Source organism: Poromitra crassiceps (genome assembly GCF_964638095.1).
Source record: "Poromitra crassiceps genome assembly, chromosome: 10".
NCBI lineage: Eukaryota > Metazoa > Chordata > Actinopteri > Beryciformes > Melamphaidae > Poromitra > Poromitra crassiceps.
The window spans coordinates 39,694,025-39,720,644 of record NC_139631.1 but is presented as its reverse complement, the minus strand read 5'-3'; the positions used below and the strand labels follow the sequence as shown (position 1 = coordinate 39,720,644).

The 26,620-nt window shown below is 46.8% G+C and overlaps 2 protein-coding genes across 2 annotated transcripts in view; both read right to left on the bottom strand.

The window, feature by feature from the left end:
- LOC310783205 (breakpoint cluster region protein) overlaps positions 1 to 1,704 on the bottom strand; it is a 64,257-nt gene extending 62,553 nt beyond the window's left edge. Inside the window, exon 1 of the mRNA XM_083644006.1 lies at positions 1,645 to 1,704. The gene's annotated coding sequence lies outside the window, so the exon portion shown is untranslated. The remainder of the gene's footprint in view (positions 1 to 1,644) is intronic.
- LOC310784435 (breakpoint cluster region protein-like) overlaps positions 37 to 26,620 on the bottom strand; it is a gene marked incomplete at its 3' end in the record, with an annotated part of 27,403 nt that continues 819 nt past the window's right edge. Inside the window, exons 2-4 of the mRNA XM_083645434.1 lie at positions 20,562 to 20,731; positions 1,645 to 1,826; positions 37 to 75 (exon numbers count right to left, since the gene is read on the bottom strand). Coding sequence (XP_083501560.1) covers positions 37 to 75; positions 1,645 to 1,826; positions 20,562 to 20,731 — 391 coding nt within the window. The remainder of the gene's footprint in view (positions 76 to 1,644; positions 1,827 to 20,561; positions 20,732 to 26,620) is intronic.

The following is a 26,620-nucleotide window of genomic DNA, read 5'->3' as shown; positions in this document are numbered from 1 at the left end:
TCTCACACTGGACACCTCAGAGTGTCTTTTACTGTCTCACACTGGACACCTCAGAGTGTCTTTTACTGTCTCACACTGGACACCTCAGAGTGTCTTTTACTGTCTCACACTGGACACCTCAGAGTGTCTTTTACTGTCTCACACAGGACACCTCAGAGTGTCTTTTACTGTCTCACACTGGACACCTCAGAGTGTCTTTTACTGTCTCACACTGGACACCTCAGAGTGTCTTTTATTGTCTAACACTGGACACCTCAGAGTGTCTTTTACTGTCTCACACTGGACACCTCAGAGTGTCTTTTACTGTCTAACACTGGACACCTCAGAGTGTCTTTTACTGTCTCACACTGGACACCTCAGAGTGTCTTTTACTGTCTAGCAGGTTTATTCCCTTCAGTAAAGCAGAAAACAAACGCACGAGGAGCCACCAGGGAGGCAAGTCCCAACTTCTTGTCTTTATTTTGAGAAACACTAGCACTAACAATACCAGATAGAGATAGTGAGACAGAGACCAGCAACAATCACCTCAAACATATTTGTTTACAGTACTTATACCAAGGTAGCAGAGCAGAACTCATTTGACAAAGATATACTGATGTTGCAAAATGCTACATAGCACCTTTATGCTCTCAGATGGATAAGATGCATAAGAGTGTTGTGTGTGGTCAGTCTCAACTGAAAGCAGCAGAGCAGGAAATAAAGCAATAACTCTCCAGCCCAGAAAGAGGAACCATAACTAATATAGAGGTGGAGGATGTGTGGAGAGAGGGCAGGGGAGGACAATGCAGTACTAGCCAGAGAGCAGCAGCAGAGCATAGGGGTGGACAATAAATCAATACGATTATCGATCGCAATAAAATATGCCTCACTGATATATTTTTAATTTTAATTTTAATTTAATTTATTTTTTTCAATAGACATTATTTACAGCATCAGACAGTCACTGACTTGGTGCAGCGCCCCTTCCATTAAGCTCACTGAGTCAGGGTGCGATGCGTTCAAACAGAATATTGGCACATTAGTTTTTCAGACATGTCTGTAGGTGCAGACCCTCCGCTGTGACATACTGTAAATGGCGTTCTTGGCAGTTTTTCCCATGGCATAATTAGACTATAATTGGGTATTGCCACTGATTTCCCAAATCGATACCGTTCCGATACACAAGGTCCTGATTCGATTCAATACGATTCAATATCGATATTTCATTTAATATCAATTTTGCTTGGATATGAAAGAGAGCATCCACGGGAAAAGGCATTACCGTATATTAAAAGATCGATATTGGGATTTATGAATGTGTCAGTTCCTTCAAATGAATATCAATTCGATATCGATCGTTTTTTTAGGCCTATTGACGACTAATATCGTAATCATCATCGTATTGACTGATATGAAGTAGTATATTGTGATATAGATTTATCACAATATATCATGCAGCCCTAGCAGAGCATCCAGTGGAAGATGACAGTGAAGGTGTCAGACGGCAGTGGGAGTTAACCCAGTAATTTTTCTTTTTTATATATATATATATATATACCCCCCCCCGCCCCCCTTTTGGTGAGAGGTTCCTATATGAAGGAAACCCCCAGGGGGCACGGGGAGAACATGCAAACTCCACACAGAAAGTTGACCCAGTAACCTTACCGACAGAGTGGACTCCAGGGAGCCAGAGGACTGAGTGTCCCGGCTGCTCTGGCTCTTGGAGCGGCGGCGAGGCGAGGGGCTGGGGGAGCCGGTGAAGACCAGGGGGTCGTGGGGGGAGCCGTGGTCTTCTGAAGGCTCCAGATCGTAGCCGTAGGATGGAGGGGACTCATGGTAGGGAGCCTCTGTGACAAACAAAGGACAAATGGTCACACGGAGTTAGACACCAAGATATGAAGTCATGTAGTAAAGTGTCATGGGACATGCAACATATATTGGTGAGAAGAACCTAGAAGTGTTATTCAAAGCATGGCCCCATGCTGGGGCAAATTGAGATTAAAGGAACCCTCCGCCGATTTTCAACCAGCTTTGTATCATTAGAACATCAGTAGTATATCAGAAAACTGTAAACGGTTTTTAAGTCTGTCATTTAATTTGACAGTTATTGAGTGTTAAAGTGTGGACCAGTGACATCACTGGTCCACACTAACTCAAATTAATAACTCATTAACTCAAATCAACTCTCAATAACTGTCAAACTATTCATCATTCATCTAGTTTGACAGTTATTGAGAGTTGATTTGACTCAATGAGTTATTCATTTGAGTTAGTGTGGACCAGTGATGTCACTGGTCCACACTTTAACACTCAATAACTGTCAAATTAAATGACAGACTTAAAAACCGTTTACAGTTTTCTGATATACTACTGATGTTCTAATGATACAAAGCTGGTTGAAAATGGGCGGAGTGTTCCTTTAAGATGGCCGCCCAAACTACCGTATTTCAGAAAAATGTATGACGGTTCTCACGGAATTGTGAGTCCTGCTCTGCTTCTTCTTTTTCCCCCTGTCCATAGCAAACACTGCAACAGGAAGTGAGCTGTCCATAGCAAACACTGCAACAGGAAGTGAGCTGTCCATAGCAAACACTGCAACAGGAAGTGAGCTGTCCATAGCAAACACTGCAACAGGAAGTGAGCTGTCCATAGCAAACACTGCAACAGGAAGTGAGCTGTCCATAGCAAACACTGCAACAGGAAGTGAGCTGTCCATAGCAAACACTGCAACAGGAAGTGAGCTGTCCATAGCAAACACTGCAACAGGAAGTGAGCTGTCCATAGCAAACACTGCAACAGGAAGTGAGCTGTCCATAGCAAACACTGCAACAGGAAGTGAGCTGTCCATAGCAAACACTGCAACAGGAAGTGAGCTGTCCATAGCAAACACTGCAACAGGAAGTGAGCTGTCCATAGCAAACACTGCAACAGGAAGTGAGCTGTCCATAGCAAACACTGCAACAGGAAGTGAGCTGTCCATAGCAAACACTGCAACAGGAAGTGAGCTGTCCATAGCAAACACTGCAACAGGAAGTGAGCTGTCCATAGCAAACACTGCAACAGGAAGTGAGCTGTCCATAGCAAACACTGCAACAGGAAGTGAGCTGTCCATAGCAAACACTGCAACAGGAAGTGAGCTGGGGTTCCATTTAGAATGTTTTTGTTGTCAAGTTAAAAGCATCTATATGAGAAAGTTATTAATGCCATAGTGATAGAAGCTGCAGTAGAAGGTTGTAGTGAGCCAGTCTTAAACAGCGTGTCGGTTGAAGCAATGAACAGAACAAACATAAAAGCGTTATTTATTCAGGGTAAATAAAGAAAGTATGTGTTTGAGCCTCGAGCCATCATCATCAGTGCCTGATGCTCAAAGCTCAAACACATACCTTTCTTTATTTGCCCTGAATAAATAAAGATGCTTTGACTCGTGAGTGGCTGTTTTATGTTTATAGTTTATAGAAGCTCACATGAGACATGAAAATGGTTTCAGAAAAAAGTGCAAATTTCCAATAACCGCCACCACAGGGTGGCAAGGGCAGCCGGTCCTACTCTGCCTCTGCCACCCTGCATTTTGAAATTGCCACCCCTTCCCCCCGTTTAGCTGATTGGCAGGAACACAAACACACACCTTCATACACACACACATGAACACAAACACACACCTTCACACACACACACACATGAACACAAACACACACCTTCATACACACACACATGAACACACACACACACCTTCATACACACACACATGAACACAAACACACACCTTCATACACACACACATGAACACAAACACACACCTTCATACACACACACACATGAACACAAACACACACCTTCATACACACACACACACACACATGAACACAAACACACACCTTCATACACACACACACACACACATGAACACAAACACACACCTTCATACACACACACACACACATGAACACAAACACACACCTTCATACACACACACTTGCCCGCCATGTCAAATTTCAGCCTGCTAAGGCTAAAACTGTGCCTGCTAAAGTACAATGTTTCATCATAAGAACTCATTTAGTCTGCCCCACCCCTTTCCTCCCTGCCCCACCCCTTTTCTCCCCCAATTGCTCCACCCCCTCTGCCAATCTGGAGAGAGTTGTAGACTAGCACATGCTTCCTCCGATACATGTGCAGTCACCAGCTGCTTCTTTTCACCTGACAGCGAGGAGTTTCACCAGCAGGACATAACAGTGGCATGCGGGAGAATCATGCTATTCTCCGCAATATATGTATACTTACTTTTGAAACAAGCTGTTGTTGTTTACATTCAGCCTGTCGTCTTCCCAAAGAGCTCTCAAAACTCAGAAAGCAGTGGAGTTCTTTGTGGATTTCCACACGAGACACGAGGTGTGTTTGTGTGACATGTTTGCTTTATAACCGGTATTCCACCACAGACAGGGCATCCAGAAAGTCTGGACTCGCAGGGGGAAACCACCAGCTAGATCAGCATCACAAAAAGCCTACATTGAAACCCTGACACTTAGACCATGCTGTCATGATTCCAGTGTTTCAGACACCCTGTAGGTAGATTGTGGACTAACAAGCTCTCCGTCCTGTAATTACCGTCAGCCACCACTGACTCACCGTGGCATCGCGTATCATCACCCTTACTATCCTGATGACGATCATTGTTAAGTAGGTGGGCGCCTGCAGCTGCAGTGATAAAACACAGGTGAAGAGGTTTGTCTACAGACCCTGGCTGGTATGTTCAGAAGAGCCAGGCTACACAACTGGTTCAGCCTGAAAACAGGAAGGAGAGGATTCCGGAAAAGGGGATCAGGCCTCTCCCCCCGGAGAGGCCTGGCTGACAGTCAGACTGACAGGACGTCATCCACAAGACATGAAGGACACCAAATTCTGTTGTGTTTTTCTCCCAAATTCTGTTTTTAGGATAGTTTTGTGTTGTGGGTTTTTAATGACTTGGCCCTCTCAGACAGTCTCTTCCCCATGTTGTTCAAAGTGACAAACAAGCTGTGAGGTGACAGTCAATAGACCCTTTTCACGGGGGCTATTATGCGTCAAAAAGGCAGGGTAAACCACAGGTGCAAGCAAAACACCAATGAGGGTTTCAAACTTCCATGATTGGAATTTGGAAACCCTCATTAGTGTTTCGCTTGCACCTGTGTTCATTCTGCCTTTCCACACAAAATGGCCCCCGTGAAAAGGGTCTATTGAGGTGACGTAAGACAGACCCCCCCTCTCAAAACACCACAAATCGAAAATTGAATTATTTCTATAGGCCTATTTTACATTGTACAATTATGAAATTAATACTACAATACTTAGGCCTACTTTTTTTTAAATCAATTTCAGGCTAATTAAATCTGCAATATTCCAGGTTTTATTGCATGATTCTGTCTGTGTTTTCTCTGTATGGGGAAATCATACTGTAGGGCCCTACACAGCGGGTCCAGAAGAGAGAGAGGGAGATAGACACAGACAGAGTAATAAAGAGAGAGAGAGAGAGAGAGCTGTATTGTGTTGAGTGTGTGAGGAAGAGGCCAGTGCAGGCTCACAGCACAGGGGAAGTCCATGTGAAAGGCCAGTCTGTGTTCCTGTGAGATGAGACACCAGCCTGGATCAACAACACATCCTGTCTGAAAGCATCCTGGACCCACGAGTCATCGTCCAGGAGAACAAGAAACACAGCTTCACATCGTCCAGGAGAACAAGAAACACAGCTTCACATCGTCCAGGAGAACAAGAAACACTGCTTCACATCGTCCAGGAGAACAAGAAACACTGCTTCACAGGTCACAGTTTTGAAACCAGGGTTCCCACACACCTTCTCTTCTGTCACCACCTAATCATCAAATTCAAGGACTTTCTGATGACTTTCCAGGCCCAATTCCCTCAAAGTCAAGGACCCAACAACACGACCTAGTTTGAGACATGGCTGAAGGCTAATTAGGTACTGTTACAACACTGATCCTTTCTATAATGAGAACTAGCAGATTTACAGAAGCTCACATACAACTATTAAAGGTCGAGAGAGAGAGAGAGAGAGAGAGAGAGGCTTGAAGCTGTGAACACTTCTCCACTGTGATGTGTGTTAACAGTTACAGTGAAGGCAGACTACATGCAGACATTCGTAAGGTCACTCTGACGTCACGCGAGCAAGGGGGGCAGCACGGGACCCGGAACTGAGGGTAACCCAGCATTCAAAACAATGAGCGCGGGTGTGAATTTTGTAAATAAACAAGTCACCTACGTGGTCTGAGCCGAATATTACAAAAGACCCCACTGATTCATAACATGTCTAAAGTCATGTTATAGCAGTCGGCGCACTCAGTGACAAGCAAGACAACAGAAAAACGGACAGGTTTTTGTATTGAGTTTGGTGTCAGTGGGCGTAACCCATAAGAGAGCGAGCCCCATACCCCCAGCAAAAACACCGGAAGTAACTCCAGAGTGACCTTATGAATAGCCTATTTACTAATGTTAAAATAAAAAAATAAAAAAAAGAACTTAAAGGAGAATTTCGGTTTTTTTGAACCTGGACCCATCTCCTGGCATTAATTATGATTTGGCCACTCACCAGGCGATCTCCGCGGCGTTTCTGGCCGTCCTAGCGTTGTTTTGACATCAATAGCGTCCAAGTCAGTTGTAAAATGGAGCTGACTTGAGGCCAAGTGTGAGCCTGTCTTTCCTGCATCTAAATAGCTATTTTTATTCCCGTTTTCGCCAAATATCGTCATAATCTGATCCCTCAAGAACCACCACAGTGATATTTCGCCAAAGGCTGTTTCCTGGAGTTGCACAGGGATCAAATTACCTCAAACGTGATCTCGGTCACCAAGTCTCGTGAAGTCCCGCGATACTTTCCTGCCGACTGGCCAAGTACAGGAGGACGCTTTGCGGTGGTGGTTTTAGCGCAACCTATGTGGGGTTTGGCGTAACCTATGTGGGATTCGAAATAACGAAGGTTATGCCAAACCCCACATAGGTTGCGCTAAAACCACCACCGCAAAGCGTCCTCCTGTACTTGGCCAGTCGGCAGGAAAGTATCGCGGGACTTCACGAGACTTGGTGACCGAGATCACGTTTGAGGTAATTTGATCCCTGTGCAACTCCAGGAAACAGCCTTTGGCGAAATATCACTGTGGTGGTTCTTGAGGGATCAGATTATGACGATATTTGGCGAAAACGGGAATAAAAATAGCTATTTAGATGCAGGAAAGACAGGCTCACACTTGGCCCCAAGTCAGCTCCATTTTACAACTGACTTGGACGCTATTGATGTCAAAACAACGCTAGGACGGCCAGAAACGCCGCGGAGATCGCCTGGTGAGTGGCCAAATCATAATTAATGCCAGGAGATGGGTCCAGGTTAAAAAAAAACGAAATTCTCCTTTAAAGGTCCCAATTCGTGCAGCTGTAACCTCTTAAAAACGTGTGTCTCTGGTCCATAAAACATGATTCTGGATTAATTTGTCGAAAATATAGCAACCCCGTTCATTCTGACGGAGTTCTCACTTCCTCATCTCGTCGCTTCGCAGGAATGGTCTGTTTCTATAATATATTCAGAACTAACAGTTCCCATTGGCCGCTGGGGGACAGCCCGCCCCAGGCTCCCAGCGGCCAATCAGATTAGCGTCCGTGGACCACCAACTAACGTTAGCAACGAGCTATCGCTAACTCAACGGTTGCTACGCTAAACAGGACATCTCAAAATGCCTAGACTTACCGAATGCACCTCCGCAGTTGCTGGATCACGTACAGTTGGCGTCGCTCCAGCTAGAAGTGTTCATTTTGTGGCTAAACCTTGATTGTACTGCCCCAGATTGTTGAAACATTCTGGGCTGAAATGGTTAGCACAGACCAACAGGCCATGATGAATCTCGCGCAGGGAACAGCTTGCAATGGTACACAATAGACAAAATGGTGCAGGTAGCTTGTGTGAGAGAGACCGCGCGCAGTATGCTTAAGGACCCGCGTGACGTAACATGAAACTGTCTGGGAGAACAGAGTGTAAGGGGGCGTGGCTTGAAGGAGACCGCAGGAGAGAGCTCGATAGGGACAAATTCAACTCTGACAGTTCTGAGGTTGTGAGCACTCATTACAGGGAGGGATGACAGCAGCATATATGCATTTAGAAGTAAAAACAGCTTTTGCACGGAATGGGACCTTTAAATTTCTATTCTTGCACAAAATATATACATTTCAAGCACTTTCAATGACCCACGTCTGTTTATTTTCAAAAGATTTGTTTACTCAAATTCACAAACTTCCAAGGATTTCAGGAACCAGTGGGAAAGCCTGGAAATGTTTCCCTTTAACAAGGACGCTGTACTTGAAACACACTTGAGCAGCGGCAGTGTGGAAAAGACACATCACAATAGCTCCTCAGTAAGGGGCGTCGCTCTACCCATCACAGGGCAGCGACTGAGGAAGTGTCCAGGCGGGTCTGTCCGGAAAATTCACCCATTCGTCAGCTTCATGTCGGAAACAGGCTTTTTCTACACAAGGTCATCCATTCACAAACACAAGGTCGTCCCTTCACAAGCACCTCCGTGTCCCACTCGCCACGCACACTCTTCATGACCATTATGTCCCAACTACACACTACTACACACAGCTACACAGACACACACACACTACTACACACAGCTACATACACAGCTACACACACACACACACACACACACACAGCCACACACACTATTCATCTGCAAACATGACCATTATGTCCCAACTACACACTACACACAGCTACACACACGGTACTACACACAGCTACACACACACACACACACACACACACACACACACACACACACACACACACACACACACACACACACACAATTCATCTGCAAACATGAGCATTATGTCCAAGCTACCTTTCAGATGCCAAGTCCCCACGATTTACTGTGCCATATAACTTCACACATACATGCAGAACATGGCAAGATCTTTTTACAACTTTCACAACCTCCTCGTAACTCTAAATACAAGCCTGTTTTTGCTTTTTGCATTCTATTAATTGGCTTCATAGCAGCTATTTCTACTTGCTTTGATGTCATTATGACGCCTTTTCCTTTATAGTTGCTTTGGTTTTGCCGCTGCCCTCTTATTATTTTTTTACGCATTTTATTTGTGACATTTTTTTCATTTTACAACACAGAAACCAAACCAAACCAAACCAAAAGACAAGACAGAATAGAACAAAATAAAACACACTGCCAGCTCACAGAAAAGCACTACGCATGGGAGTTCGTACAATTCCTGAAATGTCCACAGATGAGTTAAAGTCCGTGGAGCCAGAACCAAGTGAGGTCCAGGAAAGCCCAGGTCAACGGCTAGAGAAGTGAAACCCTGGAGGATCAAAGCACAATAACACAGTACAGTACAGTACAGTATCTTAAAGGAACACTCCGCCAATTTCCAACCAGCTTTGTATCATTACAAAATCAGTAGCATATCAGAAAACTGTAAACAGTTTTGCAGTCATTCATTTAGTTTGACAGTTGTTGAGAGTTGATTTGAGTGAAGTTGTCATTTGTGCTGGTTGAAAATCGACAGAGTGTTGCTTGAAGAAACTTGGGGTGAGACAGCATTGGACAGTGTAGACCAAATTTCTTCAAATGCAGACAAGAAACCATGTCGTCGTCATTCAACCACTTTTTAAAGCCAGGAGACCATAGATGACCATAGCAAACATGAGGGCAGGTTGGAATGCTGGGAGAAGAGTCAAAGTGTGGTTGGAGCAACCCAATATCACAGCCAGACTCAAAGTAGAAAGAGTCTCTTGTGCTTCAGTCCCTCCACAGAGGGAGGTCAGTGCTCTCAGAACACCACAGTATAATAACAAAGTAAAAGAAGATGCTGGAGCACTCCATTCACTGGGAAGTGATTTTAATAAGGTGCAGTGACTCAGTGCACCTTATTAAAATCACTTCCCCTGCTCCAGCATCCTCTTTCTGACTGTCAGGGATTAGCTGACTGGACTATCTGTATGTCGCTGTACAAATGAAAAATGTCTTCCCGGGGATCCGGGTAGGGTAGCGGTGCCGTGCCTACCGACACGAGGGTCGCAGGTTCGCGCCCCCGTGTTACCTCCGGCTTGGTCCACGTGTTACCTCCGGCTTGGTCGGGCGTCCCATACAGGCACGATTGGCTGTGTCTGCGGGTGGGAAGCCGGATTAAGGGGATGTGTCCCGGTCGCTGCACTAGCGCCTCCTCTGGTCGGTCGGGGCGGAAAGGAACTGGTGGGAATAGCGTGATGGTAAATGGTAAATGGCCTGCATTTATATAGCGCTTTTATCCAAAGCGCTTTACAGTCAGTAGGTACATTCACCCACGCAGTGTGCTGGCACACCAACGGGAGCAATTTGGGGTTCAGTATCTTGCCCAAGGACACTTTGACATGCAGACTGGAGGAGGGGGGAATCGAGCCACCGACCTCTTTGATCCAAAGCGATTAGTGGACGACCCGCTCTGCCTCCTGACCTCCTGAGCTACAGCCGCCCCGTGATCCTCCCACGTGCTACGTCCTGCCGGTGAAGCTCCCCGCTGCCAGGTGAAAAGAAGCGGCTGGCGACTGCGCATGTGTCGGAGGAAGCATGGTGCTAGTCTACAGTTCTCCCCAGATCGGCAGAGGGTGGAGCAGTGATTGGGGCAGCAGGGGTGGGGGGGGGGGGGGGGTTTGGGTGTCAGAAAAAATAAAATAAAAATGTCATCCCAAAAAGAGTTTGGGGCAAGACCAGAAAAGATGACCGCTGTTCTCTTATGTTGTGTAGCCTTGTTTCTGTCTGTTGTTTGACACTTTGTTTTTGAAACAAACCAAATACAATTATAATCCAGTTAAACTGATCTTTCACAATCTCAACATACATGTGAACTTCATGTTCAGCTGTCCTGTAAATCAGTCATTCAGACACGAGGTGAGAGTGGAAATAAGCCAGCTGCAGAACAGCTGGCAGGCCTTCAGTGCTGGGAGCTGCAGCTCAGCTTGGACCACAGAAGGTAACGCGGTGGAGCTGCTGTGTGTAGAGATCATGTTCTTGCCTTGTTTCCACTCTGCAGTAAGTGAAGAAGTGAACTTGGTTTAACACTAAACATCAGCTGGGCCAGTGTGTTACAGCAATGCTGGCAGTCTTACCCTATCCCAGTATCTCATAACCCAACTAGCTTCCAATGCTTTCAACTGTGCAACAGAGCTGCGCTAATAAATACATTCTAACGCCATTACATAAGGAGGCTTAGCCAACAGCTGTACACCGTGCAGGATCACAGGGGAGCTGGCTTTGCTTTGGACCGTCGCTGAACTCTGTCATTCGGTGTGTTTCAACATTTTAATTCGATTGCATCTCAGTGAACTTTGGCCTTATGGATCTCAGATCACTACAATCATCAATACCAAGATTCTGTTGGAATCACTCCTTTACGCACAATTTAGAAGTCCTAAGTCCTAAGTCTTTGCTTTCCCACACGACATCACAAACATCATGATGAATCAAGCACACTACAAATAGAATCCAAGGATATATAAGATGAGGACTGGACCAAAACAACTGGTTCCTACTTACAGTATACTCTGTCATCATCAATCCTGTTCCTTCCTGCGGCATGCAAACAACATGTCATGTTCAGACTCAGAGCTCTCACAACATGTCATGTTCAGACTCAGAGCTCTCACAACATGTTATGTTCAGACTCAGAGCTCTCACAACATGTCATGTTCAGACTCAGAGCTCTCACAACATGTTATGTTCAGACTCAGAGCTCTCACAACATGTTATGTTCAGACTCAGAGCTCTCACAACATGTCATGTTCAGACTCAGAGCTCTCACAACATGTTATGTTCAGACTCAGAGCTCTCACAACATGTTATGTTCAGACTCAGAGCTCTCACAACATGTTATGTTCAGACTCAGAGCTCTCACAACATGTTATGTTCAGACTCAGAGCTCTCACAACATGTCATGTTCAGACTCTCACAGCTGGCACATGTGAGGATGTTCTCTTGATGACAAAGCAAAGACACAGTCAAACCCTAATCCTAATCCCTAGAGATGAGCACAGGCAGACAGGGTAGAGATGCTGCGATCCGATCATGTGATCGGATATCGGCGCGATATCAGCCAAAAAACATGGATCGGATCGGATCGGATTCCAGCGAAAATGACCGATCCAAGGCTCCGATATAAGCACTCCATTCCATGACTCCGCTCCAGGATTTCTATCCAGCATGCAGCAGCAGCAGCACACAGAGGCCGCGTTGAGCCTAGGATGGCCAGGGCTTAGATCTGACGACCCGTCGTAATTTGTCCAATTCAAGGTACATTAAAACGTTGTCTTGCTTCAACATACATCGCATCGCATAAACCATTTCCACCCGCAGGTTTGAGGAGTAGCTAACACAAACGTCAGATAAATACTCTCTATAGGCTAACGTTACCCACTGAGGCAGCTAACATGGCTAATTAGCTAGCTAACACCAGCTATCTTTCTCCTCTATCTAACGTTAACGACACGTTAGTTGACTGAGTGAACGTCGCTGTACAGCAGCCAGCAGGTCGTTATCAAAACGTATTGCACTGAAGAGAATTAACATTAGATAATGACGAAAGACTCCTCCAATCTGGCAATGGAAATGTATGGACAAACTTTGTGTGTAACTTTGCGAGACTCATCCGAATGACTGATGAGTCTCGCGTTGAGCCTAGGATGGCCAGGGCTTAGATCTGCGTGAGCACGACCCGTCGTAATTTGTCCAATTCAAGGTACATTAAAACGTTGTCTTGCTTCAACATACATCGCATTGCATAAACAATTTCCACCCGCAGGTTTGAGGAGTAGCTAACATAAACGTCAGATAAATACTCTCTATAGGCTAACGTTACCCACTGAGGCAGCTAACATGGCTAATTAGCTAGCTAACAGCAGCTATCTTTCTCCTCTAACTAACGTTAACGACACTTAGTTGACTGAGCGAACGGCGCTGTACAGCAGGTCGTTATCAAAACGTATTGCACTGACGAGAAGTAACATTAGATAATGACAAAAGACTCCTCCAATCTGGCAGTGGAAATGTATGCACAAACTTTGTGTGTGTGTGTGAGAGACAGAAACAGAAACAGGGACAGGGCTGTGTGTGTGTGTGTGTGTGTGTGTGTGTGTGTGTGTGAGAGAGAGAGAGAGAGAGAGAGAGAGAGAGAGAGAGAGACAGGGACAGGGCTGTGTGTGTATGTGTCCTGTGTGAGACAGAGTGGGGGTGTATGTGTGAGGAAACAATAATTATTTGTGTCCAGTGTTCACCCATTACAAAAGAAGTGTGTATTTGATTGTTATGTTTTAGTTTTACATCAAATTAATTAGATGAACTAAATCGTTTACATACTATATTACCAAAGCACACACATACATACCTAACCCTAAAAATGTTTGTTGCCTGCTAGCTATCAGACAGCAGAGAGAGGCTTAAATATGTGCTGTATCGGTATCGGATCGAAATCGGTATCGAATCGGGTATCGAAATTTGATCGGAATCGGATCGGTTTTGAGGCTAAAATATCGGAATCGGATCGGAATTGAAAAATATTGATGGCAGCATCTCTAAGACAGGGACAGACAGGTGTGCAGCCAACACAGTTTCATGGAATCAGAGATTCACTATCACGGGCATCTGGGTAGTGCAGCAGTAGATTCCCTGCCTACCAAGATGAGGGGCGCAGGTTCGAACCCCCATGTTACCTCCTGCTTGGTCGGGCGTCCATAAAGGCACAATTGGCCATGTCTGCAGGCCGGATCAACAGTATGAGTCCTGGTCACTGCACTAGTGCCTCTTCTGGTCAGTCGGAGGCGCCTATTCGGGGAGAGGGTAACTGGGGGCGAATAGCTTGATGCTACCATGCACTACGCCCTGCAGGTGAAACTCCTCGCTGTCAGTTAAAAAAACTCAGAGGTTGGCGACTGTACCAGAGGGAGCATGTGCTCGTCTACAACTCTCCTCAGATCGGCAGAAGGGGAGGAGCCACGACCGCGGTCAAGTACAATTGGGGAGAAAAATAGAAAAACAACAACAACAACACAACAACATTGATGTGGCTTCTTTCCAGAGCTCCAACAGAAGAGAGTGAATGTTTCCTCAGGACTTTTCTATGGATTCTGTGTTTGTGTGAAGACAGAAAGCTGGATTGTGTTTGTTTGTTTTCTGAATGACATTGGCCATGTGACCATGTGTGCATTAAAGCACTGTCTAGTTGCTTCTGGAAATAAGCAACAAAAGGAGGAAGTGGTCCAGACAGCCTGAAGATCTAGCTCCACCTCCACCTATCAGAGTGACAGCCTGAAGATCTAGCTCCACCTCCACCTATCAGAGTGACAGCCTGAAGATCTAGCTCCACCTCCACCTATGTGGACACACACACTCTGATGAATCAGCGTGTTTAAATAGCGTGGTTAATACTGCTTCTAATGGCCTGAATCAAAGGCCAGTTATAGCTCGTCTCTGTGACCTTATCGAGCGCACACACAGATGGCGGGAATTCAGCTCACAAGGCCCCAAAAATAAACACCCAATAGCTAATGGCTCCTACGCAGGTAAGAGCTGGAATCAGAGACTTTAGCAGAGATAATTGACCACTTCAGCACTGAGAACAGGCATAATGGAGGACGAGCCTTTCTGTCACCTCTCTAATGCGTGTATAGATCTGGGCAGAAGTTGCACCTTTTGGAAAAAGCGGTAGAAGATGTCAATGTGTTGATGGCTGTTAAAAGGCTAGCATCACTGTTGATGGCTGCAGTAAATGGATTGTCCTCCTGACTGTGTGATCACTGGGGAGACAGCGGGCCCAGGGAGAGCGAGCAGGAGGGGGAACTGGCCGAGGGCTGATGGCTTTCAGATGCCGGGGGTGGCGACCCCGGCCTGTTAGCCCGCATGCTTTTCCTCACTTTGTAAGAGGCCTGTAGCCTGCATGCTTTTCCTCACTTTGTAAGAGGCCTGTAGCCTGCATGCTTTTCCTCACTTTGTAAGAGGCCTGTAGCCCGCATGCTTTTCCTCACTTTGTAAGAGGCCTGTAGCCTGCATGCTTTTCCTCACTTTGTAAGAGGCCTGTAGCCTGCATGCTTTTCCTCACTTTGTAAGAGGCCTGTAGCCCGCATGCTTTTCCTCACTTTGTAAGAGGCCTGTAGCCTGCATGCTTTTCCTCACTTTGTAAGAGGCCTGTAGCCTGCATGCTTTTCCTCACTTTGTAAGAGGCCTGTAGCCTGCATGCTTTTCCTCACTTTGTAAGAGGCCTGTAGCCCGCATGCTTTTCCTCACTTTGTAAGAGGCCTGTTAGCCCGCATGCTTTTCCTCACTTTGTAAGAGGCCTGTAGCCTGCATGCTTTTCCTCACTTTGTAAGAGGCCTGTAGCCCGCATGCTTTTCCTCACTTTGTAAGAGGCCTGTAGCCCGCATGCTTTTCCTCACTTTGTAAGAGGCCTGTAGCCTGCATGCTTTTCCTCACTTTGTAAGAGGCCTGTAGCCCGCATGCTTTTCCTCACTTTGTAAGAGGCCTGTAGCCTGCATGCTTTTCCTCACTTTGTAAGAGGCCTGTAGCCTGCATGCTTTTCCTCACTTTGTAAGAGGCCTGTAGCCCGCATGCTTTTCCTCACTTTGTAAGAGGCCTGTAGCCTGCATGCTTTTCCTCACTTTGTAAGAGGCCTGTAGCCTGCATGCTTTTCCTCACTTTGTAAGAGGCCTGTAGCCTGCATGCTTTTCCTCACTTTGTAAGAGGCCTGTAGCCCGCATGCTTTTCCTCACTTTGTAAGAGGCCTGTTAGCCCGCATGCTTTTCCTCACTTTGTAAGAGGCCTGTAGCCTGCATGCTTTTCCTCACTTTGTAAGAGGCCTGTAGCCCGCATGCTTTTCCTCACTTTGTAAGAGGCCTGTAGCCCGCATGCTTTTCCTCACTTTGTAAGAGGCCTGTAGCCTGCATGCTTTTCCTCACTTTGTAAGAGGCCTGTAGCCCGCATGCTTTTCCTCACTTTGTAAGAGGCCTGTAGCCTGCATGCTTTTCCTCACTTTGTAAGAGGCCTGTAGCCTGCATGCTTTTCCTCACTTTGTAAGAGGCCTGTAGCCTGCATGCTTTTCCTCACTTTGTAAGAGGCCTGTAGCCCGCATGCTTTTCCTCACTTTGTAAGAGGCCTGTAGCCCGCATGCTTTTCCTCACTTTGTAAGAGGCCTGTAGCCTGCATGCTTTTCCTCACTTTGTAAGAGGCCTGTAGCCTGCATGCTTTTCCTCACTTTGTAAGAGGCCTGTAGCCCGCATGCTTTTCCTCACTTTGTAAGAGGCCTGTAGCCTGCATGCTTTTCCTCACTTTGTAAGAGGCCTGTAGCCCGCATGCTTTCCTCACTTTGTAAGAGGCCTGTAGCCTGCATGCTTTTCCTCACTTTGTAAGAGGCCTGTAGCCCGCATGCTTTTGCTCACTTTGTAAGAGGCCTGTAGCCTGCATGCTTTTTCTCACTTTGTAAGAGGCCTGTAGCCCGCATGCTTTTCCTCACTTTGTAAGAGGCCTGTAGCCCGCATGCTTTTCCTCACTTTGTAAGAGGCCTGTAGCCCGCATGCTTTTCCTCACTTTGTAAGAGGCCTGTAGCCTGCATGCTTTTCCTCACTTTGTAAGAGGAACCTCATTTGATGCTCCAAAATAGAAACAGGTTCGGAGTACGGGCGTCAAGGCAGTTTAAAACAATGTTTGGGGCGTTTGGGGCTTGATTGAGTTTGAGCCATCAGGTTAAAGAGGAAAGCTAAATTCAGTGATACAAGCCCTCCGCGAGTTTTTGGAGCTCAGCAACAACCCCCAAACCCCCCCCCCCCCCCTTACTACTAAGATCACTGTATTATCTTAATGACTTAATGACTCTGACTTTGAATCAATTGGGTAGAATGGCCCATATAGGTTGTGCGAGCGTGTCTTTAGAGAGAATAGAGCCGTGTGAGACTGTGTTTGTGGACTCGTCATCGTCGGGGACTCTTCTGCTGAAAGATCTTGTTAAAGGAACACTCCGCCCATTTTCAACCAGCTTTGTATCATTAGAACATCAGTAGTATATCAGAAAACTGTAAACTGTTTTGAAGTCTGTCATTTAATTTGACTGTTATTGAGCGTTAAAGTGTGGACCAGTGACATCACTGGTCCACACTAACTCAAATTAATAACTCATTAACTCAAATCAACTCTCAAACTGTAAACGGTTTTGAAGTCATTCATCTAGTTTGATAGTTATTGAGAGTTGATTTGAGTTAATGAGTTATTAATTTGAGTTAGTGTGGACCAGTGATGTCACTGGTCCACACTTTAACACTCAATAACTGTCAAATTAAATGACAGACTTCCAAACAGTTTACAGTTTTCTGATATACTACTGATGTTCTAATGATACAAAGCTGGTTGAAAATGGGCAGAGTGTTCCTTTAATGTGTGATCCCCTGTCGCTGCTCAGTCATATAGTGTGAAAACCACAAAGACTTCGAGACTCCCGCTTACAAGACAGCAAGTTGTGTCATTTGAACAGAACAGCGATCGGACGACTGACGACCGGACCGTCGGGCAGTGTCTGTCTATCCAGTCTGTCACAGCCGTACACCTGTGACCTCTGTAATGGAGACGAGACGAAGAAGCCAGCTGTGTGTTTTTGGCAAAGCACCAAGCACGTTAGACATCATCACATCCTGGGTGATGTGAAGCATCTGCTGGAGTGGGAGGAGGCTCTTCAGACCACAGGGCCAGCAGAGGCAGTGAGGGCCCACCAGCGCTCGGCTCTGATCTGATCCGTTGTGGGGAAGCCTAAAATTAGTGCCAGGCCCAGTCACTGAGTGGGTCAGAAGAACCAGGCCGCCCAGCCTAGCACACCTACTAATCAGTGTGTTGAAATAGCTCAGGGTGGTCAGAGTGCTGCTTGTAAATGCCCTGCAGAATCAAAGCCCAATAATTGCTCCAGTCTGTGAGCTGACTGAACTTGATGTATGTTTATCATAGACAAAATGAGCAGATGCACGCATGGGCTAACACAGGTTAGCTGTAGTGACGCATGGGCTAACACAAGTTAGCTTTAGTAAAACTTTAGTGACGCATGGGCTAACACAGGTTAGCTTTAGTGACGCATGGGCTAACACAAGTTAGCTTTAGTAAAACTTTAGTGACGCATGGGCTAACACAGGTTAGCTTTAGTGACGCATGGGCTAGCACAGGTTAGCTTTAGTGACGCATGGGCTAACACAGGTTAGCTTTAGTGACGCATGGGCTAACACAGGATAGCTTTAGTGACGCATGGGCTAACACAGGTAAGCTTTAGTGACGCATGGGCTAACACAGGTTAGCTTTAGTGACGCATGGGCTAACACAGGTTAGCTTTAGTGACGCATGGGCTAACACAGGTTAGCTTTAGTGACGCATGGGCTAACACAGGTTAGCTTTAGTGATGCATGGGCTAACACAGGTTAGCTTTAGTGACGCATGGGCTAACACAGGTTAGCTTTAGTGATGCATGGGCTAACACAGGTTAGCTTTAGTGACGCATGGGCTAACACAAGTTAGCTTTAGTAAAACTTTAGTGACGCATGGGCTAACACAGGTTAGCTTTAGTGACGGCGCATGGGCTAACACAAGTTAGCTTTAGTGACGCATGGGCTAACACAGGTTAGCTTTAGTGACGCATGGGCTAACACAAGTTAGCTTTAGTGGTGCATGGGCTAACACAAGTTAGCTTTAGTGGTGCATGGGCTAACACAGGTTAGCTTTAGTGACACGTCAATGCAAGGGAAGAACAGCACGGCTAATACAACACAGTATCCATTTAGGCTTGGCTAGGCTAGGCGTGCACCTGGCTCTCATATTTTTAAGTCCACGCAGCGCTCTTCTCTTCATCTATTCTAATCCATTTAGGCTTATTTGGTAATTGAAAATGAATGATTCATATCTCAACACTTGGAATATGACTATAAATGATGTCTGAGTCTGGACTTCACAGATGTTGTATCCTCTGCACAGCATGGTGTTTGAGAGAGCCAGGCTAGTCTCAGCAGCTGTTTGAGAGAGCCATGCTAGTCTCAGCAGCTGTTTGAGAGAGCCAGGCTAGTCTCAGCAGCTGTATGAGAGAGCCAGGCTAGTCTCAGCAGCTGTATGAGAGAGCCAGGCTAGTCTCAGCAGCTGTATGAGAGAGCCAGGCTAGTCTCAGCAGCTGTTTGAGAGAGCCAGGCTAGTCTCAGCAGCTGTATGAGAGAGCCAGGCTAGTCTCAGCAGCTGTATGAGAGAGCCAGGCTAGTCTCAGCAGCTGTATGAGAGAGCCAGACTAGTCTCAGCAGCTGTTTGAGAGAGCCAGGCTAGTCTCAGCAGCTGTTTGAGAGAGCCAGGCTAGTCTCAGCAGCTGTTTGAGAGAGCCAGGCTAGTCTCAGTGGCTGTATGAGAGAGCCAGGCTAGTCTCAGCAGCTGTTTGAGAGAGCCAGGCTAGTCTCAGCGGCTGTTTGAGAGAGCCAGGCTAGTCTCAGTGGCTGTATGAGAGAGCCAGGCTAGTCTCAGCAGCTGTTTGAGAGAGCCAGGCTAGTCTCAGCAGCTGTTTGAGAGAGCCAGGCTAGTCTCAGCAGCTGTTTGAGAGAGCCAGGCTAGTCTCAGCAGCTGTTTGAGAGAGCCAGGCTAGTCTCAGCAGCTGTTTGAGAGAGCCAGGCTAGTCTCAGCAGCTGTTTGAGAGAGCCAGGCTAGTCTCAGCAGCTGTATGAGAGAGCCAGACTAGTCTCAGCAGCTGTTTGAGAGAGCCAGGCTAGTCTCAGCAGCTGTTTGAGAGAGCCAGGCTAGTCTCAGCAGCTGTTTGAGAGAGCCAGGCTAGTCTCAGCAGCTGTGTGAGAGAGCCAGGCTAGTCTCAGCAGCTGTTTGAGAGAGCCAGGCTAGTCTCAGCAGCTGTATGAGAGAGCCAGACTAGTCTCAGCAGCTGTTTGAGAGAGCCAGGCTAGTCTCAGCAGCTGTTTGAGAGAGCCAGGCTAGTCTCAGCAGCTGTATGAGAGAGCCAGGCTAGTCTCAGCAGCTGTATGACAAACACACATAAAATGGCTGACACAGGTAATATCAATTAATCATTCAGAGGTAAGTAATCATTCAGAGGTAATTATTCATTCAGCATTAAATATTAGCTGAAGTTTCACCGGCCTCCTTTGATGTGCTTTACTCTGATTGGCTGAGCCACCATCTGCCTAGCAACACACAAGCTCTACAACAGAGGTTTGTACTAAAAACGGTTAAATGAGCACCAAATTTAAGCTAATTTATTGATTGGTTTGCCCTCACTTGCTCCTAAGGGCTTTTCAGTTGTCATCATCATTACCCCATCCCGGCAGTCACCTTGGCCAGGCACAGAGAACACTGGTCTAAAACCAACTCTGCTGACCAGCGACACAAGCAGCCAGCTCCCCGGGTCACCATGTTGTGACGAGAGGGGAACTCATAGGGCACTTTACATGTCATTAGCCGTTTCCCTCCACACCCACAAGCAGCTGAGACATTCCATCAACACTTGGCCTGCCAGCCAGCAGCACAGAGGAGCCCTTTGAGTGGGCAGCTAAACACTACAGGAGCCCAGGGTAGAGGCACAGCACGAGGAGGCCCAGGGAGGCCCAGGGCAGAGGCAGAGCACGAGGAGGCCCAGGGAGGCCCAGGGCAGAGGCAGAGCACGAGGAGGCCCAGGGAGGCCCAGGGCAGAGGCAGAGCACGAGGAGGCCCAGCGGCACGGCTGCTGCCTGCTGGACCACAAACATGTCAGACATTCCTTCTATTAAGGCCTGTCTAATGGGAACATGTAGGTTTAGTGTGTGTGTACAGACAGAAGAGTTCTATTGAGTTCAAATCTCACCAGTCTTGTATTCATTGTAAACAAGTGGTGTTGAGGTTTCTGATAGGACCGAACAACAAGGCTATTCATCTCCTCCCTGCTCTCTGAGAGCAGCTGGCCTGGTGTACTGATGGCCTGCCAGCCCACCACCACTCCACCCAGCACAGCACACAGGACAGGTGTCTTACACACACACACACACACACGCACACACACACACACACACGCACGCATGCATTGCACACACATGCGCGCGCACACACAGACACACACGCACGTACACACACACACTTTGTTGACTTTGAAAACGGCAAGCACTTCCTCTCTGGTAGGCCTACATTTATTCTAGGAAAGGGAGAGGCTGAATTCCTTGGCTTCCTTAAGCACTAAAGCTCAGATGTTGATATCCAGGTACAATGACAGGCCTGTGTGGGCTTCCTTAAGGGATACTCAACATGTTCATGAGTCTGCAGTGAAGCACACGTGTGGCCCCGCACCTTTCTGCTGAGGCAGCAAGTACTGCCAACGCCTGGTCTGAAGCCAGACATCCAGACAGACTCCATCACCTCTGGACTCATACTTTCTATTAGTGTCAAAGCCATCCCAGACAGAGCTGTCTACCTACAGGAGCTGTGCTGGACAGTAGATACTCACAGAGCTGTCTACCTACAGGAGCTGTGCTGGACAGTAGATACTCACAGAGCTGTCTACCTACAGGAGCTGTGCTGGGCAGTAGATACTCACAGAGCTGTCTACCTACAGGAGCTGTGCTGGGCAGTAGATACTCACAGAGCTGTCTACCTACAGCAGCTGTGCTGGACAGTAGATACTCACAGAGCTGTCTACCTACAGGAGCTGTGCTGGGCAGTAGATACTCACAGAGCTGTCTACCTACAGGAGCTGTGCTGGACAGTAGATACTCACAGAGCTGTCTACCTACAGGAGCTGTGCTGGGCAGTAGATATTCACAGAGCTGTCTACCTACAGGAGCTGTGCTGGGCAGTAGATACTCACAGAGCTGTCTACCTACAGGAGCTGTGCTGGGCAGTAGATACTCACAGAGCTGTCTACCTACAGGAGCTGTGCTGGACAGTAGATACTCACAGAGCTGTCTACCTACAGGAGCTGTGCTGGGCAGTAGATATTCACAGAGCTGTCTACCTACAGGAGCTGTGCTGGACAGTAGATACTCACAGAGCTGTCTACCTACAGGAGCTGTGCTGGGCAGTAGATATTCACAGAGCTGTCTACCTACAGGAGCTGTGCTGGGCAGTAGATACTCGCACCCCGTGGCACAATTCAAACGGGATCAAAAAAGTAACCTTATTCTCCGTTCATCGCCATTCATATTTTTCACAGCGATGGTACAGGGAGAAAGCAGGAAGTGATGTTTCACTTTGGCTCTCTATAGGCTGGTCAACAAGCAAGGTCAACCAACACACACACAGAAAGACAGTTCCTTTTTTACACAAGGATTATGATGAAACTAATGTCAGATTTATCATTTCCCTTTGGGCTGACCTACTCTCCCATGCTCTCATCCTCTCTCTGTAATACATTAACCATGAGACAGTCTATACATCCACACTGTCCTTCAGCCTGATGAGACAGTCTACACATCCACACTGTCCTTCAGTCTGATGAGACAGTCTACACATCCACACTGTCCTTCAGCCTGATGAGACAGTCTATACATCCACACTGTCCTTCAGTCTGATGAGACAGTCTACACATCCACACTGTCCTTCAGTCTGATGAGACAGTCTACACATCCACACAGTCCTTCAGCCTGATGAGACAGTCTATACATCCACACTGTCCTTCAGTCTGATGAGACAGTCTACACATCCACACTGTCCTTCAGTCTGATGAGACAGTCTATACATCCACACTGTCCTTCAGTCTGATGAGACAGTCTACACATCCACACTGTCCTTCAGCCTGATGAGACAGACTACACATCCACACTGTCCTTCAGCCTGATGAGACAGTCTACACATCCACACTGTCCTTCAGTCTGATGAGACAGTCTACACATCCACACTGTCCTTCAGTCTGATGAGACAGTCTACACATCCACACTGTCCTTCAGTCTGATGAGACAGTCTACACATCCACACTGTCCTTCAGTCTGATGAGACAGTCTACACATCCACACTGTCCTTCAGTCACAGACATGTCAGTGTCCTGATGAGACAGCCTATACATCCACACTGTCCTTCAGTCACAGACATGTCAGTGTCCTGATGAGACAGTCTATACATCCACACTGTCCTTCAGTCTGATGAGACAGTCTATACATCCACACTGTCCTGCAGCCTGATGAGACAGTCTACACATCCACACTGTCCTTCAGCCTGATGAGACAGTCTACACATCCACACTGTCCTTCAGCCTGATGAGACAGTCTACACATCCACACTGTCCTGCAGCCTGATGAGACAGTCTACACATCCACACTGTCCTTCAGTCTGATGAGACAGTCTACACATCCACACTGTCCTTCAGCCTGATGAGACAGTCTACACATCCACACTGTCCTGCAGCCTGATGAGACAGTCTACACATCCACACTGTCCTGCAGCCTGATGAGACAGTCTACACATCCACACTGTCCTTCAGCCTGATGAGACAGTCTACACATCCACACTGTCCTTCAGTCACAGACATGTCAGTGTCCTGATGAGACAGTCTACACATCCACACTGTCCTTCAGCCTGATGAGACAGTCTACACATCCACACTGTCCTTCAGCCTGATGAGACAGTCTACACATCCACACTGTCCTTCAGCCTGATGAGACAGTCTACACATCCACACTGTCCTTCAGCCTGATGAGACAGTCTACGCATCCACACTGTCCTTCAGCCTGATGAGACAGTCTACACATCCACACTGTCCTTCAGCCTGATGAGACAGTCTACACATCCACACTGTCCTTCAGTCACAGACATGTCAGTGTCCTGATGAGAATGAATGATGGCAAAACTAGAGCCCTCAGAGAGCTGGCCTCCTTAGCGCACACAGCTAATCACACAGTAGCTCTATTCGCAGCCCGACTTGACAGTTGGCCTAGATAAGCAGAAAGCAGGAGACAGCAGCCATTATCTTCTCACACCTTATTCATAGCAAGAAGAGGAGCCTTGAGATGTGTCCGTTTTTAGACTGGTCATTTCAGAGTGGACAGTGGACTATATGAGCACAGGTTTGTTTGTGCAAGTCAGCTGAATCTCAGGCCAAGTCTGAGCACGTTCCTCACACAGCTCAGGCAGCTCCTCCTGCCACGCTGCCAGCCATTACAGCACACGCAGACCAGACTAGGGGAGCACGTCGATGGTCTGCCCGTCTAATAATAGATACAGCATAGTATCACCATATTTTGCGTGGCAATATATCGTATCGCACCAATGCCAAGTACCGCGATATTTTCTTCTATTGTATAAGTTGTCAGGTGCAACATTTATAACAGGTTTTTATGACAGTGTTGTTCAGTCTGTCTGCTTGACAATCCCATTTTGCTGGAATAAAAGTGATTGAAGTGAGATGAACAGACTGGAAACTTTACCTTATTAGATCAAACAGATGTTGACAATGTTTTTTTTTCCCCTTTTTCTTTGGGGACATAATTTACATTTGAAAGTTAATAAATCGCAATATTTTTAAAATCAAAATAATATTCTATCGTTCGTGAGTGACTTATGTATTGTGATAATATTGCATCGTTGGGACGACTGTAGTCAAGCTAATTTAGCCATATACACACAGACACATGAAATGTACTGTACTGTACACGCTCAGGCTCATTACAGCATGCTTAACTGGAGTACAGAGCTCCTTTACAACAGCAACATGAAGTGAGCTTTACTGGGCCCGTTTAAAAGATTTGAGTGAACGCTGCAGCGTTTTATGATGAGGACAACTCAAAAGAAACTTTCCAAGCACTCCCTACAAGTCACTGACCACAACAGAGAGCGGTTTATTGCCAGGCTTGCCTCAGAACCACTCCTTGCCCAAGTCCTGATGCAGCAATGTGCACAGTAACGTTATTATGGTGTCACAAAACAAATCCAGATTTCTGCTCAAATCCACACAGCGTGGTCCACCTGGTAATCCACACAGCGTGGTCACGTGACGCAGCAGTAATCCACACAGCATGGTCACGTGACGTGACGCAGCAGTAATCCACACAGCATGGTCACGTGACGTGACGCAGCAGTAATCCACACAGCATGGTCACGTGACGCAGCAGTAATCCACACAGCATGGTCACGTGACGTGACGCAGCAGTAATCCACACAGCATGGTCACGTGACGCAGCAGTAATCCACACAGCATGGTCACGTGACGCAGCAGTAATCCACACAGCGTGGTCACGTGACGCAGCAGTAATCCACACAGCATGGTCACGTGACGCAGCAGTAATCCACACAGCATGGTCACGTGACGTGACGCAGCAGTAATCCACACAGCATGGTCACGTGACGCCGCAGTGCCATTACCTCAGCAACATTTGGACAAAAAGACGGCTCAGGGACACAAAGTAAATTAATATAATATATAACTACCCGTATATATAACTATAATATAACAAAAAATAAATAAACGTTTTGCCTCTAGTGGTGTTTCCATGACAAATCACTCTGGTAATGGTGCCCCTTTGATCATTAGAGAAACAGGAAGTACCTGTGCATCTGTTCTTGGTTATTTTGCTCCATGTTGGAAAGAACAGGAAGTGTGTGTGTGTGTGTGTGTGTGTGTGTGTGTGTGTGTGTGTGTGTGTGTGTGTGTGTGTGTGTGTGTGTGTGTGTGAAAACAATGGAGCGAGGAGGACACATGACAGTGTTAGCTTAGCAATATTGTGCCACAAATGGCAGAGTGGAACCAGGCAGAGCCTGAGCTTCAGTCCTGCAAGCAGCAGATGGACTAGGTGCTTGTTCATGGCAGGCTGCTTTGTGTCAAGAGCTTTGGACTCCATCGCCTTATATAACAGCAGCCTGTTCTGATCATCTGCCTCATCTGCTCCACAGTGGAGAACTATTTTTTTTGGGGGGTTATGTAGAAGCAGACCATTTTCTCTCAATCTCAATCCTGTCAGTTTGAGTCCACTCTCCTGCTTAGTAGGGATGTCACGATACTGGAATTTCTACTTCGATACCGACAGCCAGGAAAATACTGACAACACATCAAGAGGCATAAAAAATAAACAAAGACAGATGGACGGAGAGACGCACGCTTCTCCATAATCTAGACCTGATCAAACTCATTCAAAACTTTGACCTGACACAGCAGATTACACCTGCTCTAGTCATCAGCCTATCAGAATACTTTGAGCAAAAGATGCCCACCAATGACAGGGAGGGAGAAATCAGTGGTATGTTTGATTTTTCATTAATGGCTGGCTCACACTACAGGATTTTCGGGCCGATTTATGCCCGATTCACCCCTCCCGAGAATCGGAGGAGAAATCTGGCCTGGCAGCTTGCCAAGCTTGGTCGGGCCCGACTTTCGGCACCGATTATCTTGTAGTGTGAGCTGTTTGCAGATCCAATCTTAACCCTCCCGATCTGCTCAAAGCCTCATCGGGGCCGTCCCGATCATATCAAACATGTTTGATATTTAGGACTGAAAATCTGCGCGAATACATCATTCTGCTGCTGCGGGAGACTCCCCTCATTATCGTTAATTGACGCGGCTCATTTGATGCGCTGCACTGCAGGTAGGCTATCAGATAGGCTACCAAATACCAACAGCACAGAACCATGAGTATTTGGGGGAAAATGTCACTAATTTATATCAC